This window comes from Amblyomma mixtum, chromosome 9 (assembly GCF_055824585.1).
Source record: "Amblyomma mixtum isolate Tamu chromosome 9, ASM5582458v1, whole genome shotgun sequence".
Taxonomy (NCBI): Eukaryota; Metazoa; Arthropoda; class Arachnida; order Ixodida; family Ixodidae; genus Amblyomma; species Amblyomma mixtum.
Window position 1 is genome coordinate 41,957,701 of NC_143020.1, and position 22,314 is coordinate 41,980,014.

Below are 22,314 nucleotides of genomic sequence, written 5' to 3' on the forward strand. Positions count from 1 at the left end.
TTGGCTCCTCTGGCTATTTATTTCTTCGAACCACGTCCAGCCCCTTGCTACGGTTGTAAGCACTGTTTTAAACGTTTTGGGTTTTAATGAACAGAGTAAGGCATATTTATTTTGGGGAAAATGTTACAGTTACTATGACATAATTGACACAAAACGACAAAAATGACACAAAATGACACGAATGACACAAAACGCACTACAAAGTCTCCGATACACACCAGCCTAAGCAAAATTGAAGAGAAAAACAGGCACATATTACTGTACTGCTCTTGCAGTAGGAGCCTGTGTGGAGACTGAACCAAGCGACTGCTATCGTATATATTAATGAAACCTACTGCGTTCCAAGACGAACAAACGGGCGTGTTTTCGGGGAAACCAGCAAAGTCAAATAAAGAATCGAGATAAGCCTAGAATCTCTGTTTGTACCGCTTTTGGAGAGGGCCACTCGTTTTGCTGGATCGCCCTTGTACCGCTTATCAGCGGTCACTATCTTGAAAAAGCAGCTTCCTACGAGTCTATCACTGCTTCGCCGGAGTGTTTGCAGTCCGCTCCTTCTTGTTTTGGCCGTAGCAGTGCGCAGCACCACGAAGCGAGTACGTGTGAGTGTTGCGGAGGAGGAGTCGCAAATAACACGCGGACTGCAAACGTTCCGGTCTCCATTCAGGAAAAAGAATAGGAACCGCTGACAACTGGTTTAGGCCACGACATTCGCCTTAACAAGGAAGGAAAACCCTTGTTGCTGAAGGGACCGCCGTCACCTACCAGCAGTTATGAAACATGTCCGGCCGGCTAAGCACGAGAGACAACCAGGTAAGCGGAAATCCGCATTTCACTTTTCGCTTTTCAGAACTACGAGGTCGGTGTGACTGCTTGTGTACTTTAAACCCAATTAATCAGCAGTTATGCCCAACGTATCAAAAGTGTTGAAGGAAGTCACGAGTGTGTAGACATTGCTTTGCGTGGTAATTGAGACTCGTCGGGCGGCTTTACCCTTAGCAGAAACTAATACGTTTGGAATATACGGTGAGCTTTTTAAATTGCATTTTAAACATGTTTTGTATTTATGAATGCACTAAAAATATGTAGGAAATACGTTCCTGAAATTGCATGTATCGTATTCGAAATATATTCTTAAAATATGCCAAAAATACCATCACTTAAAGCATACTTCGAGCACTTTTCAAATACCTGAAAACCTATGTATGCAGTTTTAGCATCTTGTCAGTGTATTAAAAGTGTACTATCGCGCTCAATATGAGTTGCAACGCGCGGTCACCGACCGGTGCTCGTTCCGTGGTGTGCCTCCTCCAAACAGTCGCTCGGAATTCTGGGTGAAACTTTTTTCCAGAGCGGGGGTGCTGTTCTTTCCTGGAACAGCAGTTTCTCCCAGAATTCCGAGCGACTGTTTGGAGGAGGCACACCACGGAACGAGCCCCGGTCGATGACCGCGCGTTGCAACTCATATTGAGCGCGATAGTACTTTCGTATATACGAAATTAATTCATCCCAAGTATACTTCAATTCTAACACACGTGCAGTCCTTTTAAACGTATTTGCAGCACACTTCTAGCTGCCGTTGAACAGTCGAGTGCTCGAAATAGCATTCCGGGAAATGGCATATGCGTGTTGTCAACGTATTTGAAGTGTAATTCCGTAAATACGCAATTCATTCGTCCAAAGAATACTGAAATTCTAGCAAATCGGCAGTCCGCATTAGCATGTTTGCAGCGCACTACAAGCTGTCGTTGAACAATCTAGTGCTCGAAATCGAGTTTCGGGAAATCGCATTCTGGTATTGGCAACGTATTTAAAAAGTATTTTCTTAAATACGCAATTAATCCGTCCAAGGATACTTAAATTCTAACATATGGGCAGTCTGCGTAAAGATATTTGCATTACACTTCAAGCTACCATGGAACCATCTAGGGCTCGAAATGACGTTTCAGGGAACAGTGGAAACTCTCCCTTTCCTGTCGTTCTTTCGTTTATGGTAACTTCTAACAGGAAGGTAATCAACACTCATTTACACTACGTGCGGAGAAGGTGATAGCATGATATCGGCGAAGGCGCCTTGGGTACTTCCGGGCCTGAATATGTCAGCGAAAAGGACCACGACCGGCAAGGCGGACCGGCTCCCTTAGACTACCATGTATCTGTTGGTTGACAGTTCGACTCCTGACCGATTTATGACGCAAGTTTCGACTAGCAGTTCGGTTATCGAGTGGCCCGAGATTCGAACGTGACCAGTAGGGCACTTCTCGGATAATTTGTGGGCCCATAGCCTTAGCGCAAAAAAACACCTCACCGGGCAAGTTAGTGCGTCGCTCTTGGTGGGTATGTATAAGCAACCAAGTATGGCGCTTGTCGGAGCACTTCTTAATTGCTGGGGCACTTCCGTCACGATTTTTTTAAGCCGAAGTGAATATATTTTTACTGTTTTAAATGTATACTTTTCGTGTATTTCTAATGTAATGTAATGTATTTATGTATATTTTAGAACATTTTTAATGCATTGTAAATATGCTAAGCAGGCAAAAATGTACTTTTCACGTTCAAGCATTCGTATTGCAGTTTAATCATAGGGACAAAAAATGCGAAATATGAAATTAATACAATATGTTTGAATGCATTTTAAGCACATTGGGTCATGACCCATGGCTTACCAGTCATGATTGGTCATTGACTAACCAGTCATGATTGGTAAATGACTAACTACTCATAACTAGTTAAATGATGACGGGTTAATAACTAGCTAGTCAGGACTAATTAGTTGATGACTAACTAGTCATGATTGGTTAAAGACGAACTAGTCATGTCTGGCTAATGACCGGCTAGTTAAGACTAACCAGCCATGACAAACCAGTCATGACTAGTCATGACTAACCAGTCATAACTACTCATGACTGTTTAAGACTAAATAGTCATGACTGCTTAACGACTAACCAGTCATGACTAATCAGTCACTGGTGATGGTTAGTCATGACTAACTAGTCATCACTTGCTGCATCATTGCTTGTTGATTGTGTAGTTCCCAAACCTAAAATTATGCTGCTTTTACACGCTTAGGGCAGCTTTGAAGCATGGTGGTTTCTGAGCTAGTAATCCTATCCTATAAACTATGATGGTTGGTCTGCATAACGGTGTTCGCTTGAGACTGCAGCTTATTTTTCCTCTACCTTCACGACTTCTTTGTTTCCGGGAATTTACCCGCTTGTGTCTTCGCCACTCCCCTGTGCTGGGTCCTTATTTGAGGCCAACGAACTAATATTTCTTTTCTTTCTCCCACGCAGTCCTGCAAGAAGCAGATGGCTCCTATCTTCCCTTCATATCGCACACTTTAACTCCCTTGCTCCTCATCATATTGGTTCCAAATTTCGTGGTATGCGCCATATCCTTCGTCGTCGCCCATGATGCCTCCACGGTGAAAGCTCTGCAGCGGGGATTCATGGCGTTCTGCTACGACTCGTGGACTTGCCAAGGCGGCACGTGGCTGAAGTCCTCTATCCTTCTTGCGGCGTACACTGCCTACAGCGGCCTGTCGCTTCTAGTGCTGCCTGGGAGAGCTTACTACGGGCCACCAACGCGTACAGGTCACCGGCCCATGTACCGCATGACAGGCTTCACATATTACCTGATCACTGTGGCATTAGCTGCCTTCGCCCTTCTGGTCCTAGACACTCCGTGTGAGCCGCTGTACAGGAGTCTTCCTGGGGCAGCTGTTTCCCTCACTCTGATGGCCTACGCAGTTCCATTGCTACTGTACATCAAGGGCAGAGTGAAGCCTTCCCCTGGAGAATGCGGCACCTCCGGGAACATCATCTTTGATTTCTATTGGGGCCTAGAGCTCTACCCGCGGATCGGACAGCGACTGGACATCAAACAATGGACAAACTGCCGCTTCGGAATGATGTTATGGCAGCTGATGGTGCTGCTAAGCTGGAAAGCTCAGGTGGAGACTAGTGGTTGGAACTGGTCCGTGGGAGTGACGGCTATACTGCAGACTGTGTATATAGCGAAGTTCTTTTGGTGGGAAGACGGTTACATGCAAACTATTGACATTACAGACGACAGAGCAGGTAAGCACGCTACTTGATTGGGATTGGCCCATTAGACCTCATAGGGAAATGTGTAACGACGAGCGCTTCTGGGCTTTCACACCAGACTAGCCAATTATTTCAAAAAGAAACAGTGCACAGACACCATCTCCTCGCACGTTCTCATGATTACTACATGGTTTTGGAGCCTGTAGACGAAATTGTCTCCACGAATACTGTTGCCAATTTCTTACAGACGGGAAGTCTTTAAATTTCAAACTTTTCTTTTATGTTAATTTCTCAGAATACATATAATTTTGTTCACACGGATTTTTCGTTCAGGTGCGGAAAATACTTATTTATTCCTTCCGGATCCACAACATAGATAGAAGTGTGTTTATACATCGTATTGTGAGAATCTAAGAAACTATAAATCAACGCTCACCGAAAAGGACAAACTTAAATCCTCTTCCAGCGGTCACTGCAAAAGTCCGTCTTTGACTGAACTTACACCTCGTTATAGCTGTTGTTGAGGCTGGGATAAAAGACTAGAGCTAACCATATGCTTCTTGGTAGTGTCAAAGTGGCTACCATCAGGAGTAGAGATTCAAGAACATTAGATTGTCAAGATGAGCCAAAGATTTTACGTTACCAGGGTGGAAAGGAGGCGTGGGCGACGCAACTTGGGATATTTTCGGATATCGAGCACAGAGAGACCACCAAAGTGTTGTACATTGCACAATTAAACTGGGGCAAAGCTGTAATCTAGGGAGCGGAAAATGACAGGCGCAAGTTAAGAAGAGACCAGCCTTTCTCAGGGTGTGCATAGACACGGCATGCAGTGAGAGGGCAAGGTAACTGATGTGTCCTTTGTGGAGGCCTCAAATGTTATTTAATGAGGTTAAGAAGAGTGCACGAGTGCTAATTGTTACTGGATTCTTGAGAGCGCATCACGAAAATGTTCGAGCTAGCTTCACTAACCCGGAGGTGTTGGCTCTAAAGATGATGTTGCTCCTCTGTGCTCTCAATTGGTTTATGTAGACACCTCACAAAAAAAATATTTCTGGGCTGCACCCCACCTGGCCCAAGCCACTTCAGGATGCCCAATGAGAAGCCGCCCTGAGATCGTCGACTTAATGTCATTAGGGCCAGGATGGCAAAGAACATACGCTGTAGATGTCTCTAGTTGACTGCGAGCACCTAATTTTAAAATTATTTATTCATTACGTGACGTTCGCAGAACTCCTAAAATAAATTCATACACTGGACATACTCTTGTGCTAGTTTTCGTGGATACATTGCATTACATTATGACCATCATAATCAATTCCGGGCCTCTATATAGTCACATAGTTGAAACTTGGTTCAGCGCAAAAGGCGATCCAAGTTTCAACTATGTCCTACCAACTAGCCGGGCATGAAGTTTTGTTCTTTATGGGGAGTATGTGATTACTAGAGGGGCCAGCTCACTCATGGCCATCAGCGGCTCGAGAAGCTGGGTCAGGTGAGAACGTTAATGGTGCGAGGTAGCCGCTGCTGACACAAGATCTTCTTCATTTCGAGTGATATCGGAGTTGTCTCTGCCCTGAAGTGGACGCAGTTAAGCTTATGATGAGTATTGCATGACAGACATGATGCTTCGCAATTCAGTCGCATCAATGGACGCCGACCACAGTTAGCATTTGATTCTAGGACCTCTTGCTCTTTATCACACCTTCTTTACGCATGTGCCACCAGGCTGAAAAAGAAGCTCATGAACTTTGCCGGGAGAACGTGGCCACATCTCGCGCAGTAGCGGGTTATTTTCAGACTACCTTTACTCGTCTTGCATTAGACTGGAGTCAGCTGTTGCTGCTGATAATACTGTAATAGCTCAGCGGGCGTGTGAAATTAGTGGTGGGATTGTGAGCGAGCTACCTGCTAGAATATGCGGATACGGAATGCATTAAACTGACCACGTCAAATGACTGACTGGGGAATCATGCAAAACTTTTAAGCAACTGCGAGCTGCCTCTCCTTAAAGATTAAGAGAAATAACGAAACGGGAATCGTAGGTCGCTTCTTGTCGTCGTTGCTGTAACCAAGTGGCATGCCTTTACTCAGAAGGGAAACTGCTATAGCGCATGACTCCCTAAGGTATAAAATTATGGCACGAGAGAAGACAGTACTTGAAGATGTGGGTTTAAGAAACGCCTGGTTTTTGTCGGAGTTTTGTCATATGCATGTAAAATAATAAGCACGAAAAAACTTAAGTTGTCTATATTTTGCAGGTTTCTACCTCTGCTGGGGATGCGTTTGCTTTCTGAGCCTTTTCTTCCCATTGACAAGCTTGTACATGGTCAAGAACAGTCCAGAAGACGACCCATTAAGAGCGACCATCATTCTCGTCTTGGGTGTTTTGATGATCGGCTTGGAGTACTGGACAGATTACCAAAAACAAGTTGTCAGGGCTACGCAAGGCAAATGCAAAATATGGGGATCACCACCCAAGCTGATCCGTGCTGCATACCACGACGCTACTGGAAACCCAAAAATCAACCTGCTATTGGTGTCAGGGTTCTGGTCGCTGAGCCGTCACGCCAACTACATGTTCGAGATCATTGCCGGTCTATGCTGGGCGTTGCCCAGTGGGGCTTCGAGTGTGGTGCCGTACCTATACGTCGTCTTCCTGGCCATTCTAATACTGCACAGAAGTTACAGAGACGAGAAAAAGTGTTCCCAGAAGTACGGTCGCTACTGGAAACAGTACTGCGAACAGGTTAGGTATCGTATTGTTCCTGGCATATTCTAGTCTCAGCAGTAGAAGGAACCCGCGTATAACGTCGAGTACGCTGACGCCTTTTTCTCCGCAAGTTTCCAGTGACGCGTGTTTATGACATTATAGGCCAATGTATTCTTTTTGAAACGTCCAAAAATTTATTTTCAACTTCCCAGCTTACACCTCCAAGGACATCACAATATATAAAGTGTACGAGCGAATGTTGTCGAAAATATAAAAACAGAGCAGGGCAAGATACTCGGAGCTAACTTCAGAGATGATGTTGATCACTGATGAGTTTTCCAAAGTAGTTTGTTAATATATTCACTGCAGTTAATAGATTGATTATAAAATAGCTATTGCGATTTGGGCGAAAAATGCCGGTGTCATATTGTAGAGCTTGCCGAACGACGTCAAAATTTTCAGGTCTCGTTTTGATATTTTTCTGTGTGTAAAAGAACGCGGGAAAAATAGAGAAATCCACGTGACCATGTGCTTTATCTCTATGTCATGCATCTCTATTTCATAAACATGTCTATGCCATGAATACTTGTATGTCATGATCTCTATGTCATGAATATGTCATGCATATGACGAGGGGAAGATAGTTGGACGCTAGAAGCAAATTAAAAGTAATGCCTGCTACCGAGCCGCGGTGAGTGCAGGAAACGGCGGGTACGCCAGTTCCCGCTGGCTATACAGGTGCCGAAATAAAGACCACTCCTACTCACCAGTGCGCTGTTTGGTCTAAATAGCCAACTGTCTAACTAACCAGTGTCGCACTGGAGGGCCAGATTGCACACATCATTCTAGCTCGTACGGCAGCCCTCACTACTAGAGTTCTGCTGCAAGGACCCCACCCACTTCACCTGAAAGAAATCTTCAATATGGAGAAACAAAGTTTCACTCCACATCCGCCTCACTTTTTACGACCAGGACAAACCTCTTACATTCAATTCCGGCCCTGGAGCTTCCTTCATTGTTTTCAGCCCGCCACATTGGGTGTCACCACAGCAGAGGTTGCTGTAAGCATTCAGAGTTTGAGAACGCTCCCGTAGCGCAAACCAAGGGTCACACCAGGTATTTTCATGTTTCCAGCGCTTTATTTTGAACAGGAAAAAATGTTATGCATAGAACACATAAAGATAAAATTGAGTGAAATAAAGTTTTCTTGGGACAGTCTACAAACTTACAGATGAATTTTTGCCGTAAATACCAGCTCTACCAGCGACAAGTTACCGTTGGTGATGACTAGCACTGACTTCTCGTCGGATGTTTTTTGTAGCACTTTGCAGAGGTAACAAAGAAGGCTGTGTTGAACGCCGTAGTATTTTTGCACACAGAGAGCGGAGGAACACACCGGAACGCATAATTTCATATTTGAATCATTTTTCTAAGTGTATTTTTCTCACGCAATGCTCCCGTAAGCATTGTGGAAAATAAGTGTCGCTTCAGTGAATCTTATTCCTGTGAGGATTAGGTTTTCAAGCGTATCATTTTCGCGAATAAATAATCATCCCTACCGCTGCCCCAAAACGGCAGTGTCCGTGAACAATTTGAATAATAGCTTTGTAGTATGTGAGGCAGGCGTTGCAATTGCCGACGTATTCAGTGTAGCGAGAACCTTGAAATGGTCTAACGCAGATGACACACTTTTAAGAAAGACACCAAGTAATTTATTGCTGGAAGTAATTTATTTTTTGGACCAAAGTTACTGGTTGTCCGTGTGAGGATAATCTCAGATATTAGCTGTAGAGGCGATTTTATTTAAAGCTTGCCTACGTTGCACCATCAGGGAATCTATCATCATTAATAATCCAAAATGTTGGTTTCCTTCATGGGGGTTTCTAGTCCCAAAGCCACTCGGGCTGTAAAGGACGCCGTACCGAAGAACTCCGTATCGGCCACCTAGGGTTCATTAACTTGAACTAATATCGCTCCGCGCACGGTTAGCTGCTCCAAAAATATTTATTTCAGAATTGTTGGGGATGATAACAAACATGAAGTTTCGATCACGTTGCCCTCCGCCATAAAAAACTAGCTTTTAAAACCTGCAACTCATGCTTTCTTTCTTCACATGTGAATATGCAGTTTCTGCAGTGCGGCCCATAATTTTGCTGCGATCCAGCATTCGCTATGGTCTTCGCCTTTTTATGCCAGGCATGTTCTCTGCTGGTTTTACAATAATACTATTAACGAAATAAGGTAAATGGTACAAATTCCTAATGTTTTTTCTGACAGCTAGCATCCGGTACCTAATAGCTCTCTGCTGCTAGTGTTATTGTGTAACGAACAGTTGATCTAGCCCGGCTGAGTTTGCCGGCGTCAGAGTTGGACAGCGCTAAGTGTGTGAGTGCATGCGTCTGAGCCTCATGTAGTGGTCACCTTTATCTAATATTTCCCAAGGTGCCGTGTAGGTACGCAACCACAAGCAGGTGTCGTCACCATTTCGTCAGTTCCTACGCAGTATTTCTACGCAGGATTTCTGGCGCACTCTAGGCGCCCATTTTCCGAATCGGATTCGAAATGGCTGAAAATTTATATTTTGTTTTAGTTTCGTTTCTACGGTTTGACGTCTCTATGCGACTCAGGCGATGAGAGACGCCTTAGTGAAGGACTCCGCAAATTCCGACCACCTGGGGTTCTTTAACAAGTTCGCTGCGTAGTCCCTTATAACAGTATTCCGCCGCTTAAGAACGTGGGTGGCGCTGATGAACACTCTCAAAGTTAGGTTATTTGTAAACATAAATACCCCCAAAAGCAGAAGATTTGACAGCCGTCGCCGTAGCTCAGCGGTAGAGCACCGGACGCGTAATTCGGAGGTCGTGGGTTCGGATCCCACCGGCGGTATGTGGTTGTTTTTTCTTCTGCTTTTCTAATCAATTAGCTTTAAGCGATAACATATTCAGTGATATTATAAATTTATCAACACCAGAAAATAAATAAATAAATAAACTATAAACAAAAGTCCCCTTGGTTTCTGTGGCTGTTGGCTTCTCTCAGTATTGATCTCTGTGCGTCGTGGCCCACCGGTGGGTCACCTGACGCTTCCCTCGGGCGCGGCTTGACAGACCGGTGGGGCACACTTCTGAACCTATTTTTTCCACCTGCTGAAAGATGGCTCTACTGGCATTTTCGGTGGTCTATAGCTTGTGCGGGCTACTTGAAACATGTATGCTAGCGCACAAAGTCAGCGCATGGTTCACTTAGCCCGTGCATTTCCAAGAAGTTGCTTTCTCTGGGGCTGTATTTTATAAGAATCCGTTGTTCATTTTCCGCTCCGTTTCGCGTGACGTAAGCGTGACGGAATCATCAGAAGAAAGCAGCAGTCGACCAATCACAGAAATCACCATTCGCTGCGTGCTCCAGTTCAATATTGGCTGCAAGGCGCATCCAATGGTGCGGTCCGGTCGCCAATGAGCCAATAGTCAGGTCGCCACCCACGGACGGTGGAACAGCACGGCTACGCCATCGAAAAATAATAACCGGACGTAGAGAACCAAATGGATCATAAAAACAAAATGGATAACGGATCCTTGTAGCATACGGTACCTGGAGAGTTTATTGAGTCAGTTATTACCGCGACTGTGCTCGCTTCATCGGCAATGAACGCGACTGAAGCACATTCTCAAGGATGTCCTTGAAAAACGGCGCCCCTCATGTCAACAAAATTTCAGCTTTTTTTTAACTAGAGCGCGGCCTAGAGTTTCGGTCGTTCCGGTCCAAACAAGTGCCAGAGGCGCTTGCTGCTCTCGCGCTCTCAATTCTTCTTTCTTTTCCTGGGCATGCTCAAGATTCCACAATAAAGAGTTTGCGTTTTGAAGCCGTTGCCTGCTACGTTCACTACCCACCGACCAGCTCCCCTTTGTGGGGCAACACCACGTGACCCTGCGTTTCAGCGTTCACTAAGCACCAAGCCTGAAGAAAAGACCTCGAACTCGACATTTTATTGAAGTACTTCCAGAAAAATTTTTCGAAGAAAAAAAAACAGTTCAAATCACAGCATTTGCAACTAAACGTCTTATGTGCCACCAGCTCACGATGTCTAAAACGTAGTTCTACTCGTGCAGAAGATTGAAAAATGTCAAACACATAAATGGCGAAATGTAACAAATTTCTTCGCCATTACCCTTGTCTGCTCTGGGCTTCTGCGAGCTCTCAGTGATGCGTAGCATCCAGCACATCTCCTTCGGACAGACTGGGCAGGCCCATCGGCCTTTTCCAGCGTATGGGCGCGCTTTGTTCCGCGTGTCCTTTCGGTCTCAATCTGAGCTGAGGCGTAGAGTGCGCGTGCCAACTCCTCGCGGAATTCGATGATTGGTGACGTTTTACCGTCCACCATTGAACGGACAACCCATGAGTTCACAAGTGCACTTCCAACAATCAGCTCCACCGCAGCTTTCCTATCCTACTTCAGCCCTTTCCGTAGTCAGGACTAGTAGGACGTCACTTGGCCACTGTAGTCTACGCCCTTTTTCGCCGCGTGTTAGTCGAGCACTGTGCGTAGTTTCATGATCGGCGCACCCTTCTCGTTTTTTTTTCGGTATCCACAAGGCTGGCGTCATGCTCATCAACCGTTGTCATCATGAGAACGGGCCGTTTATCTAACCACTTCAGCACCTTTACGCCATTGTGGGATTCAAGACCAACGACTTCCCCTTTTTTACTGTAGCTTGTGTAACGTGTTTCGAAGCCCCTTTCGGTTCGATTGGAGGGTGCCATATAAAAATGTATCATCTTTTAACAGGCGTGACGCAAGCGGAATGCTCGCGTAGAAGTTATCGACGAAAAGTGTGCGACAACAGCCGGTGAAGCCAGCCATCAAATTTACTGCTACTTCTTCGGCATGCCCCATGCCCACTAAGGCGCCAGATTTTCCGGCATATATTTGCACTTTCAATGTATAGCCCTCTTTCGTGAAGGCCTTTATAGCTTGACTCCATACTTGTACGCTTTACCACGGATGTATTGCTTAAAGGCGAGGCGCCCACGCCACGGAATCATCGTTTCGTCAATGACAATCACTTTGCCTGGCTCCAACACTGAGCAGACATTGCGATTCATTTTTTCCATCAAGGGTCGAATACGATAGAGACGATCCTGTTGTGCGCTCGGTTTCTCGTTATCTGCGAAATGCCAGATCTTTAGTAGCAGCAGAAAGCGGTCGCGGGCCATGTTCTGGCGAATGCAGTTTACGCCGTACAGATCGCTCCTTGCCTAGTAGTGCTGCATACTAAGAAGCCTTACTAGATGCCATGCAGATCAGTACACTACCGCGCACTTTCATCTCTTGCACGATTGCCTCAGTCCATTTCTTCACGCGCGATTCCTCTTGTAGGACGTTCGAGTCTACGTACTGCTTCCCATATCTGTTTGTCTCATGATCCATCATGTCCCAAATGTCATCAGTCAAAAAAAGAGAAAATAAGCTGAGAGCATTGTTGCTAGTCGGGAGGCTGATTAGCACAGGAGGGCTCCAATTTGACATCGCTCTAATTTGACCATGACGCTTGGCACTGAGAGTGAGCCAAGTTATTGCGAATAGGACAGACTAACTCTTGAGCTGAGATCTTGCACACATTGTGAGCGCTTTTCAAAAGCCCGTTACGCATGTGGAAAGCGCCCGAACAAAAGGCTGTAGCGGGTATTTTCTAGTGAAGCAGCGCAACGGCACAAGGCCAACGGAAGAAGAGGACAAACACAGCGCTTCCGTTGGCCTTGTGCCGTTGCGCTGCTTCACTAGAAAATATGTCAGACCAACTCGCCCACCAGTTCATGTTGTAGCGGGTACCTGCAACGTTTTCTGCGCCGTTTTCTGATAGCCGTCAGCTTTATCATCAGAGGCCTTGCAAGCGCCGATGTCAATATATATGTCTCTACCGCCATCTCAGATATGATAGTGGAAACGCACTATCATGCATTTGTCGAAGCATATCGCCGCCGCACTGAGAGAAACGCCTTGTTATTTGCGGCAGCATGGCTGGAGTACGTTGCGTGACCCACCGGTGGGCCACGACGTCGTGAACGTGTTAACGGGCACTGACATCGCACAGTACACGGGCCTCTTGAATTATGCCTCCACAGAAATTCCACCGCTGCTGCTGGGATCGAACCCGCGTCTTTTGGGTCAGAAGCCGAGCAATATAACCACTGAGCCACCGCGGTGGCCGGAAGTTCGTATCGGAATATCTCAGTACCTCCTGCTCTTACGCATGTGCTGAAAATTCTATTAGCCTTTGAATAATTAGTCTCTAAAGTTGTGATTGGAATTTGCGCCACGAAGTGAACAATTAAAAAGAAAACGAATTTCTATTAATTATTTAAATGACTCACACTACTATGTCCTAATCTTGTGTCCTGCAAGATGAGTACACATTCAGTGAAGACTACACGATACTATCAGCGCATTCTTTTTAATTACCTATAAACGGTTAAAAAAACCATTAATAACGATCTCTTCAGCTTTTATTTTTGGTTCTATTCCTGAGTATATCTTGCATTTTCGTATTCCTATTGTGAAATATGTCTGTCGCGGCTACGGTTATCCTTGATTCTTCATATTGTCCTGAGCCTGTGAAATTTTTAGTTGCTGGTACTTATACTGGCTTTTTTAAGTTCTTGAGTGGCTGCTTAATGCCGATAAGATTTTCCATATGTGCATTCCGCTTTCTTATTTGTGCTTTTATGTGCTTTACTCGCCCTATCCTGCAACCGCATCGTACATGAGGCGGGCAGAATGTAATAAATAAGTAAAATAAACAAATATATACTGCCACTTTTTATAGACGTGACGTGATCATTTTCTTTCCATCGCAACCATCGCTCCACTGATGAAACCAAACTGCATTAAAGAAATATTTTAATATATTGATAAGTGCTTGTGTATTTTTATTGTAGTCGGGAATACGGCGTCGAATACACCGGAAATTTAGCGCGCACTTTCAAAAATTCCGTAAAATATTGAGTTAAATATAGCGAAAAAATGTGTCTAGGACCACAATCTCTGTCCTATATGCTGCAAAACCAATCTCAACACAATATGCTACAAAACCCCTTAATTATCTAGGTAATTGAAAAAAAAACCATTAATTAACTCTCTTCTTCATCGTATATGGGTGGTTAGTCCCAATTGGAAGTTTGTGTCACACAGGTTCTTGAAGCTAAGAAAAACTCAATTTCTATAGCCCTGCAGCACAAAGAACGCTGACGCTTTTTGCTGCACGCGACCGAAACTGAGCGCACGAGGAGCGCCGGAACTATGGCGTAATCGAATCGCCCGCAGGTGACGTTTCGTAACGAATGCATCACCCAGTTCGAAACGCGTGTGCTAACTTACCTCGCTAGAGAACCTCGGCGCTCAGTTTAGACCGCGGTCGGCATTTTCGACTGCTTCGTTGCTTTGGTTAAAAAAAATTATAGTCATTGTCAGTTACAGGAACGTCGATTTTGAGAGCCCTGATGGGCGCATCTGCAGGCGTTTGTGTGTGTGTGAGTGTGCCTGCGTGTGTGTTTGCGTGTGTGCGTGTGTGTGTGTGTGTGCACGCCCGCGTGTGTGTGTACGTGTGTGTGGGGGGAGGCGTGCGTGTGTGTGTTTGCGTGTTTGTGTGTGTGTGTGCGTACGTGCGTGTGGTTGTGGGCGTGTGTGAGTGTGCGTGCGTGCGTGCGTGCGTGTGTGCATGCGTGCGTGCGTGGGCGTATGTGTGGGCGTGCGCGCGTGTGCGCGCGCGTGTGTGTGCGTGCGTGCGTGCGTGCGTGAGCGCGTGCCACTTCTGGTACGGCTGCCCGACGGCTCGATTTTGTGCGTCATCATGGATTCATTTACTCGCTAAGTTGATCATCTCTTTTCCCATAATCACTGCGCATCAAGAACCACGCCCGAAAAAGAAAAGTTTCTCAGTATGGCAAGGAGCGCTTGAGCGGCAGTGGCTGTGAGCTATAGGGCAGTTCTTGCGGTTGTGGTAGAGTGTGTTCACTTCAGTTTCCCAATACAGCACAGTCGTTTGCATTTCAGGCGCTTTTCTTCGAGGTGTGCGTGTGAAAAGGCCATTGCAGTGACAGTGTTTAAAATCACTTCAAATTGTGGAAGTGCCCTCTAGGATTTAAACGTGGCGCCGCATTGTGTGAATTGTGCGAATGGCCGCACCAGCACAACCCCAATAATCCACTTCCGATAAGATGGACATGGTAATCGCGTAAGTGAGTGCACAAATGAATGCGGAGCTGGCATCCAGTCTGTATGCTGCCCAACATCCTCGTAATCGTGTGCCGACTTTTCCCACGTTCGTATCCATATTTAATCTATATAAGTCTGATGGATCAGTTCATGTTCAAAAAAGGAAAGACCAGGGAGCGCAATCGACAATTTTTACATTGATATCCTCGCGTACGTTTCTGTCAGGCCAGAAGCAAGTGTCAGGGACGCCAACGCGTACAGAGCCAGCCCGTCATCAGTTTGGATATCACTATCAAGACACAGCTACGACCCCAATCATGTGTGCCTTCACCATGAACTGACACCGAATGACTTTCAGAAACGGCTCGATTTTTGCAAATGGTGCCTAATTAATTGTGACAGACGAGGCCCAATTTTGCAGGGACTTCAATGTAAACTTGCACAATGCGCATTATTGGTGCAACAAGAACCCACAATGGCTAATCCAGGACAAGCACCTGGTAAGATGGTCATCACATGTTTGGTACAGCATTTATGACGGCCGTATTGTTGGTCTTTACTTATCGGCGGAAACCTTACTGTGAAAAGCCCACAGACTGCGTCCTAAAAGGCGCCGTCTCTAAATTTGTTTGAGAGCTACACTAGCTGGGCTGAGAAAAATGTGGTTTCATCATGACGGAGCTCCGCCACGTTTTCTTCTTTTTTTGCTGAGCGGTGCAATTCCTGGAAAGCATCTTTCTGAACCAATGGATTTGGCATGGGGTTAGAACAACGTGGTCTCCAAGATCGCCCGGTTTCTCACTACTCGATACATTCCTCTGCGGTTACCTCAACAACGAAGTTGTCATTACCGAACCAGTGAACCTCGACGATCTGAAGGCGTGAAGGGCGTATCAAGTTATAAATTGAAAAGGTTCCCCGAGGGATGCTAATTTCGCCTGGGAATTCCATCAAAAAGAGCATTCTATTGTGCATTGCAATGGATGGCAAGCATTTTGAACACGTGATTCGAAAACGGCTTCTTTTCACTCTATATAGTAGTTCTTTCCTCGAGTGTCCAAGTGGAACTGCAACCAACTATCTCCATAAAAGGTCAAATATCCTTCATTCCTGTTTGTTATACAACTATAAATTGCTGAGCATCTGCGGACAAGGTATCCTAATTAAGTATGAACACTTCTTACAGCACGGGACGTGTCTGATCCCGTGCAGGGCAACCATATTGAGCCAGCCGGCACGGAGCACCTTAGTGCCAAAATTGCAACGTTTTCAGTTAGAATCTTTTCATCTACGAAGCCATTCTCATTTGTTGTAACGGTCAAGCCGATGCCGCAAAAAAGAAATATACGCTTGACCAATAATACCACACATGTCGATATACTGGCACTATTTTGCGTTAAACAGTAATCTGCACACTGTCACAGAAAAGTACCTTTAACCCTTTTACGAGGCTAGTGATAAAAAAATAAAAAAACTCCTTCCGGGGTTAATCAGGTGGGTAGACCGCCAGGTGTACTTAACAGTGTTCTCAAAAGCGATGGCCGTATAGCGAACTATGATAATAATTTTTCTTACTCCGAGCGACAAAGTAGAAGATAAAGACGGCCGGTGTCTAAGCTGCGCGCCGAGGTTCTCGAGCGAGGAAAATTAGCTCACGCGTTTCGGACTGGGCGCTGCATTCATTACGACCCGTCACCAGCGGACGCTTCGCTTACGCCAGACTTCGGGTGCTCCTCGTGCGCTCAGTTTTGGTCGCCTGCGGGAAAGAAGCGTCCGATTTCTTCGCGTTCTAGTGATCTAGAAATTGAGTTTTTCTTCGTTTCAAAAACTGATACGACACCGTCTTGTTCACGGCATAAAACTCTCAATATAGACTCTTCACCCACCTACGATAATTAAACAGTTAATCAGTAGGTCTCTGCTAACTATCTGGATAATTGGAGCATATCTGGAGCATATTGTGTCCGTCGGGGTAGAGAGTGTGATACTACACCTATTTTTTGTTGTATTTAGCCCAATATTTTCAAGGATTTTTGAAAGTATTCACTGAGACACCTGGCGAGAGCTGTTGTATGGTCCGCTGTAGGGTCCCTTGGCCTCACTCTTAAGCTTATTCCGAGGGTAGGAGTTGCACTTCCTTGCTCGTTCCGTCTCTTTGATTTCAGTAAATTTAACCAGTGTAAACCTGCCGTGAGAAACGGAAGGCCATTCCCGAAACTATTGGCTAATTATGCGTTAAAGACGATCAGCCGCATCTTTTGTAACGCTGTACTTCCATTAGTCAACGGGCCTATATTGAATAACCTAAATATACGCATAGGAATCAACCTGCCCGCCATGCCAAGCAGTTGCATAACTAATCGCGAGAGGCTCCTCGGAAATGCAACCTGATTTGCAACTCAACCCGAGCCACCCAAATCCCACCGATGGCAGCCCCTGACATACAAGGGCAGTGGAGCAGCGTTTGACGGCTGCACCACTGCTACGGGGGGGGGGGGGGGGGGTAGGAAGACTCCCAGGGGTTTATAAATTTAGAGGAGGGATTGATCAATTCCGCATATAGCGATATTAAGACATTACCGCTTTAGGAATAGCTGCCATCAGTGAATACTGAATCTGAACAGCGGAATTGGAGTGAAAACCGAAGTGCTAGCTGACCTAATCCGCATTTGTCCCAACAACGCAAATCTACTAGCATTTATTTCGCGGGATTTGCTCTTTTTGCGCTGCTAAATGGATACTGCACCAAACGTTTTGAGTTGCTCTTTTACATGTAAACAAGAGCTGGACCACCGACATTGACAAATGCGACAAGCATTTTAGCGAAAAAAATGGCGGATAGCACGTTTTTTTTTCGCAATTTATTGCCGTATCGTTGCACCTGGCGGCCGCCTGTGGTGGCTGCGACTAGACGTCATAACACCCGCGCGCCCACTGCTCCTGCAGGAGCACGATTGACATCGCTACTGGCGGGCTTTGCCAGGATTGCTGGGGCAGCGTCGGAGATTCGGAGCTTTATCGCTTGGTCTACCCAAACACGATTTCCCGCGGCCTAGCTTCGGCCTGCAGCGTTCGGCGCGGCGAAGGGCTATGACCCGACACTGCTGCGCTCAAGGCTGCCAAGAGAGCATCGTTGGTCTTGACACACCTTTGGATTCGTTTCCGCGAGATGAATGAGTGACGAGAAGAGTGACTCGAGCGGTTGCCTGTCGGCCGATGTAGTCTTGACGTTCCACTCTTCACCTCGCGCCGGCCGGGAGGGCTTGGTATGCGCACACAAAACATAAAAAATCATACCATGCGTTGAAAAATATGCGAAGTGATGGCTAGATTGAGGTGTAATCACATTCCTAGAATCTATTTTCTGCATTTTTGTTCAATTTTAAGACTTTTGTTCAGTATCCCTTTAAAGTGTATGCTGAGCGCGACTTGCCCCTTGTACACTTTCTTCTCTTCTTGAATAGAAAGGACTTCGCAAAAGCCTGCTGCCCTTTATTCTGTCCGCCATGGCACAATAGGAATTCATTTGTGTCTTTCGAGGGAGCGTGCAGCAATATTTTCCAGTGCTTTCTGGAACTTTTGAAGTGTTCGCTGAAACACCCGGTATATTGTCATCAACTTACGTTTGACGGGCGCAGAGGAAGTTTACTTGACCGCAAGATGCTGCTGGGACGCGCACGGCAGCAGGTAGCTCGTGAAAGGAAGACAACAAACCATCTAGCCCCTACAATCCCTCAGGCTTGCCAAGTGCCAGGTAATGCACTTCAGCCGCAGTACGGCGCCACTAGAGGAGTTAATAGTGCGGCAGTTTGTACACGCACGCGCGCGCGCACACACACACGCACACACACGCGCACGCACGCACGCACTCACGCACTCACGCACCCACGCACCCACGCGCACACGCGCACACACACGAGAACACACGCGCACACGCACGCACGCACACGCACGCACGCACGCACACGCGCACGCACGCACACACGCACACACGCACGCACGCACCCACACGCACGCACGCACTCACACACGCACACTTGAGCAGATTGGCAGATTGGTCACCACTCCGCGGACAGGTGAGCAGCCTGCCTTATCTACCTGAGTCTATGGTATTGGCCCTCCATTGGATTGTATAAAATATATTATGAAATTCTTCAGCCACCGCGGCAACTCAGATGTTATGGCGCCCGGCTGCTGACCTGAAAAGCAGGGGTTCGATCCCGGGCGCAGCGGCTGCATTTCGGTGGAGGCCAAACGCTAGAGACCCCTGCACGGTGCGATATTAGTGCAAGTTAATGAACCCCAGGTGGTCGATATAGAGCTCTTCGGAACGGCGTCCGTTACAGCTCTAGTCGCTTTGGGACTAGAAACCCCCATGAGGCAAACCAACATTTCGGATTATTAATGATGATCGGTTCTCTGATGGTGCGACGTAGGCAAGCTCTAAATAAAATGGCCTCTAAAGCTAATATCTGAGATTATCCTCACACGGACAAGCAGTAACTTTCGCCCAACAAATAAATTACTTCAAGCAATAAATTACGTGGTGTCTTTCTGAACAAAGCATCAGCTGCGAAAGGCCGTTCGAGAGGTTTTCGCTACGCTGCTATACCACAAAGCTGTGATTGAAATTTTTCAAGGACACTGCCCTTTTAGGGCAGTGGTAGGGATGATTGTTTAATCGGGAAAAGAACAGGCTTGAAATCCTTACACTGACAGGGATCAAATTCACTGAAGCGACACCCATTTCCGCAATGCTTACTGTAGCATTGCGCGCAAAAAGGTACTCTCAGAAAAATGGTTCAAATATGAAATTATGCGTGCCGGTGCGTTCTTCCCCTCAATGTGTGCAAAAATGCTATGGCTTTCAACACAGCCTTTTTTGCTACCTCTACAAAGTGGTACAAGAAACATCCGACGAATAGTCAGTGCTAGTCATCACCAACGGTAAACGCTGGTATTTATAGTAACAATTATTCTGTAAGTTTGTAGACCGTGCCAACAAAACTTAATTTCACTCGTTTTTATCTTTTTGTGTTGTATGCATAACATTTTTTCCTGTTGAAAATAAATCCCTGGAAACAAGAAAATACCTGAATTGACCGTTGGTTTGCGCTACTGGAGCGCTCTCCAACTCTGAATGCTTAAAGCAACCACTGCTGTCGTATCGCCCAATGTGGCGGGGTGAAAACAATGAAATATACGCCAGGGCCGGAATTGAATGTAACAGGTTTTTCCTGGTCGTAAAAAGTGAGGCGGATGAAGAGAGAAACTTTGTTTCCCTATATACAAGATTTGTTTGTGGTCAGGTGGGTGGGGTCCTTGTAACAGAACTCTAGTAGTGAGGCGCCGCCGCGGTGGCTCAGTGGTTACGGCACTCGGCTGCTGTCCCGAAAGACGCGGGTTTGGTCCCGGCTGCGGCGGCTGAATTTCGATTCATACTGAGCAGCGCAAAAAAAACGAGGACCAAAGCGAACGAGGATACACTACACAAGCGCAGACTATCAACTGAATTTTTATTCAGGAAAGGGAAGCTTTTTAAAGGCGTTAGAAAATACAAAATTGAAACACAACCACTACCACGCGTGCAAGGAAAGCATGACATATCATTCCTGCGTGAAAACGAACATAACAACAGGATGACAAGTGTAATCACGTCAAGCCAACCCTCCGTACTGTCTGTTCATACTCAAGAACCTGCGCAGAAAAGGAACCTCCTGTTCCTGTAGGCTGACCGATGGTGATGCGGCACACGCGTCTCCTTCTTTTTTAATCAAGTAAGCTTCCATCAGTTCCCGGCAAACCTTATCTCTGTGCCTGAACAAGATGTTTGTCCTATCAAGGTGGGGAAAGCAGTTTCTGCAACCCTTGCAATGCAAGGAGAGGTTGGAAGACACACCACCTTTCAATGATCTCCGGTGTTCCGCTAAACGCTCATTGATACACCGACCGGTCTGGCCGATGTAATTCCTGCCACAGGAAAGCGGAATGCGATATACAACACCTGTGTCACAATCTGTGATCCTTTTTCTGTGGGCTATCGTACAACTGTCCCTCCGGCGGACACCACCATGCTCAAGCTTTTTTCGCACAGCACTGCACACACCAGCAAGCTTATTCCTCGCGGTGTAAACAACGTTTACCCCATACCTCGCCCCCGTGTGCCGCATCACCATCGGTCAGCCTGCAGGAACAGGAGGTTCCTTTTCTGCGCAGGTTCTTGAGTATGAACAGACAGTACGGAGGGTTGGCTTGATGTGATTACACTTGTTATCCTGTTGTTATGTTCGTTTTCACGCAGGAATGATATGTCATGCTTTCCTTGCACGCGTGGTAGTGGTTGTTGTGTTTCATTTTTGTATTTTCTAACGCCTTTAAAAAGCTTCCCTTTCCTGAATAAATATTCAGTTGATAGTCTGCGCTTGTGTAGTGTCTCCTCGTTTGCTTTGGTCCTCGTTTTTTTGCGCTGTTAAGTATGAATCCACACCAACTGGCCCAACTTTCTGCACTTGTTAACTGAATTTCGATGAAGGCGAAATTCTGGAGGGCCGTGTACTGTGCGATGTCAGTGCACGTTAAAGAACCCCAGGTGGTCGAAATTTCCGGAGCCCTCCTATACGGCGTTCCTCATAGCCTGAGTCGCTTTAGGACGTTAAACCCCAATAAACCAAACCAATCTAGTAGCGAGGGCTGCCGTACGAACTAGAAGGATGTTTGCTATCTGGCTCTCCAGTGCATCACTGGTTAGTTAGACAGTTGGCTGTTTAGACCAAACACCGCACTGGTGACTAGGAACGGTCTTTATTTCGGCAGCTGTATAGCCAGCGGGAACTGGCGTACCAGCCGTTTAATGCACTCAAGACGGCTCGGTCGCTGGTATTACTTTTAATTTGCTGCCAGCGCCCAACTCTCTTCACCCCGTCATATGCATGACATATTCATGACATAGAGTACATGACATAGACGTATTCATGACATAGATATATTTATAAAATAGAGATGCATGGCATAGAGATCAAGCACATAGTCACGTGGGTTTCTCTTTTTTCCCGCGTTTTTTTAAACAAAGAAAAATATCAAAACAAGACCTAAAGAATTTGACGTCTTTCGGCAAGCTCTACAATATGACACCGGCATTTTTCGCCCAAATCGCAATAGCTATTTTGTAATCTATCTATTAACTGGAGTTGATATATTAACAAAGTACTTTGGAAAATTTTTCAGTGATCAACAACATGTCTGAAGTTAGCTCCGGCTATCTTGCCTTGCTGTGTTTTTGTTTTTTCGGCAACATTCGCTCGCACACTTTGTATATTGTGATCTGCTTGGAGTGGTAAGCTGGGAAGTTT

At 46.1% G+C, this 22,314-nt stretch overlaps 1 protein-coding gene across 1 annotated transcript; it reads left to right on the plus strand.

The window, feature by feature from the left end:
* The first annotated feature begins 565 nt into the window (after positions 1–565).
* Positions 566–7,339, plus strand: LOC149328850 (uncharacterized). The gene is made up of 3 exons (XM_089561969.1): positions 566–810; positions 3,291–4,076; positions 6,305–7,339. The coding sequence occupies exons 1-3, from the start codon at positions 771–773 to the stop codon at positions 6,823–6,825; spliced, it is 1,347 nt and encodes a 448-aa protein (XP_089418095.1). The 5' UTR covers positions 566–770; the 3' UTR covers positions 6,826–7,339.
* The last annotated feature ends 14,975 nt before the right edge of the window (positions 7,340–22,314 follow it).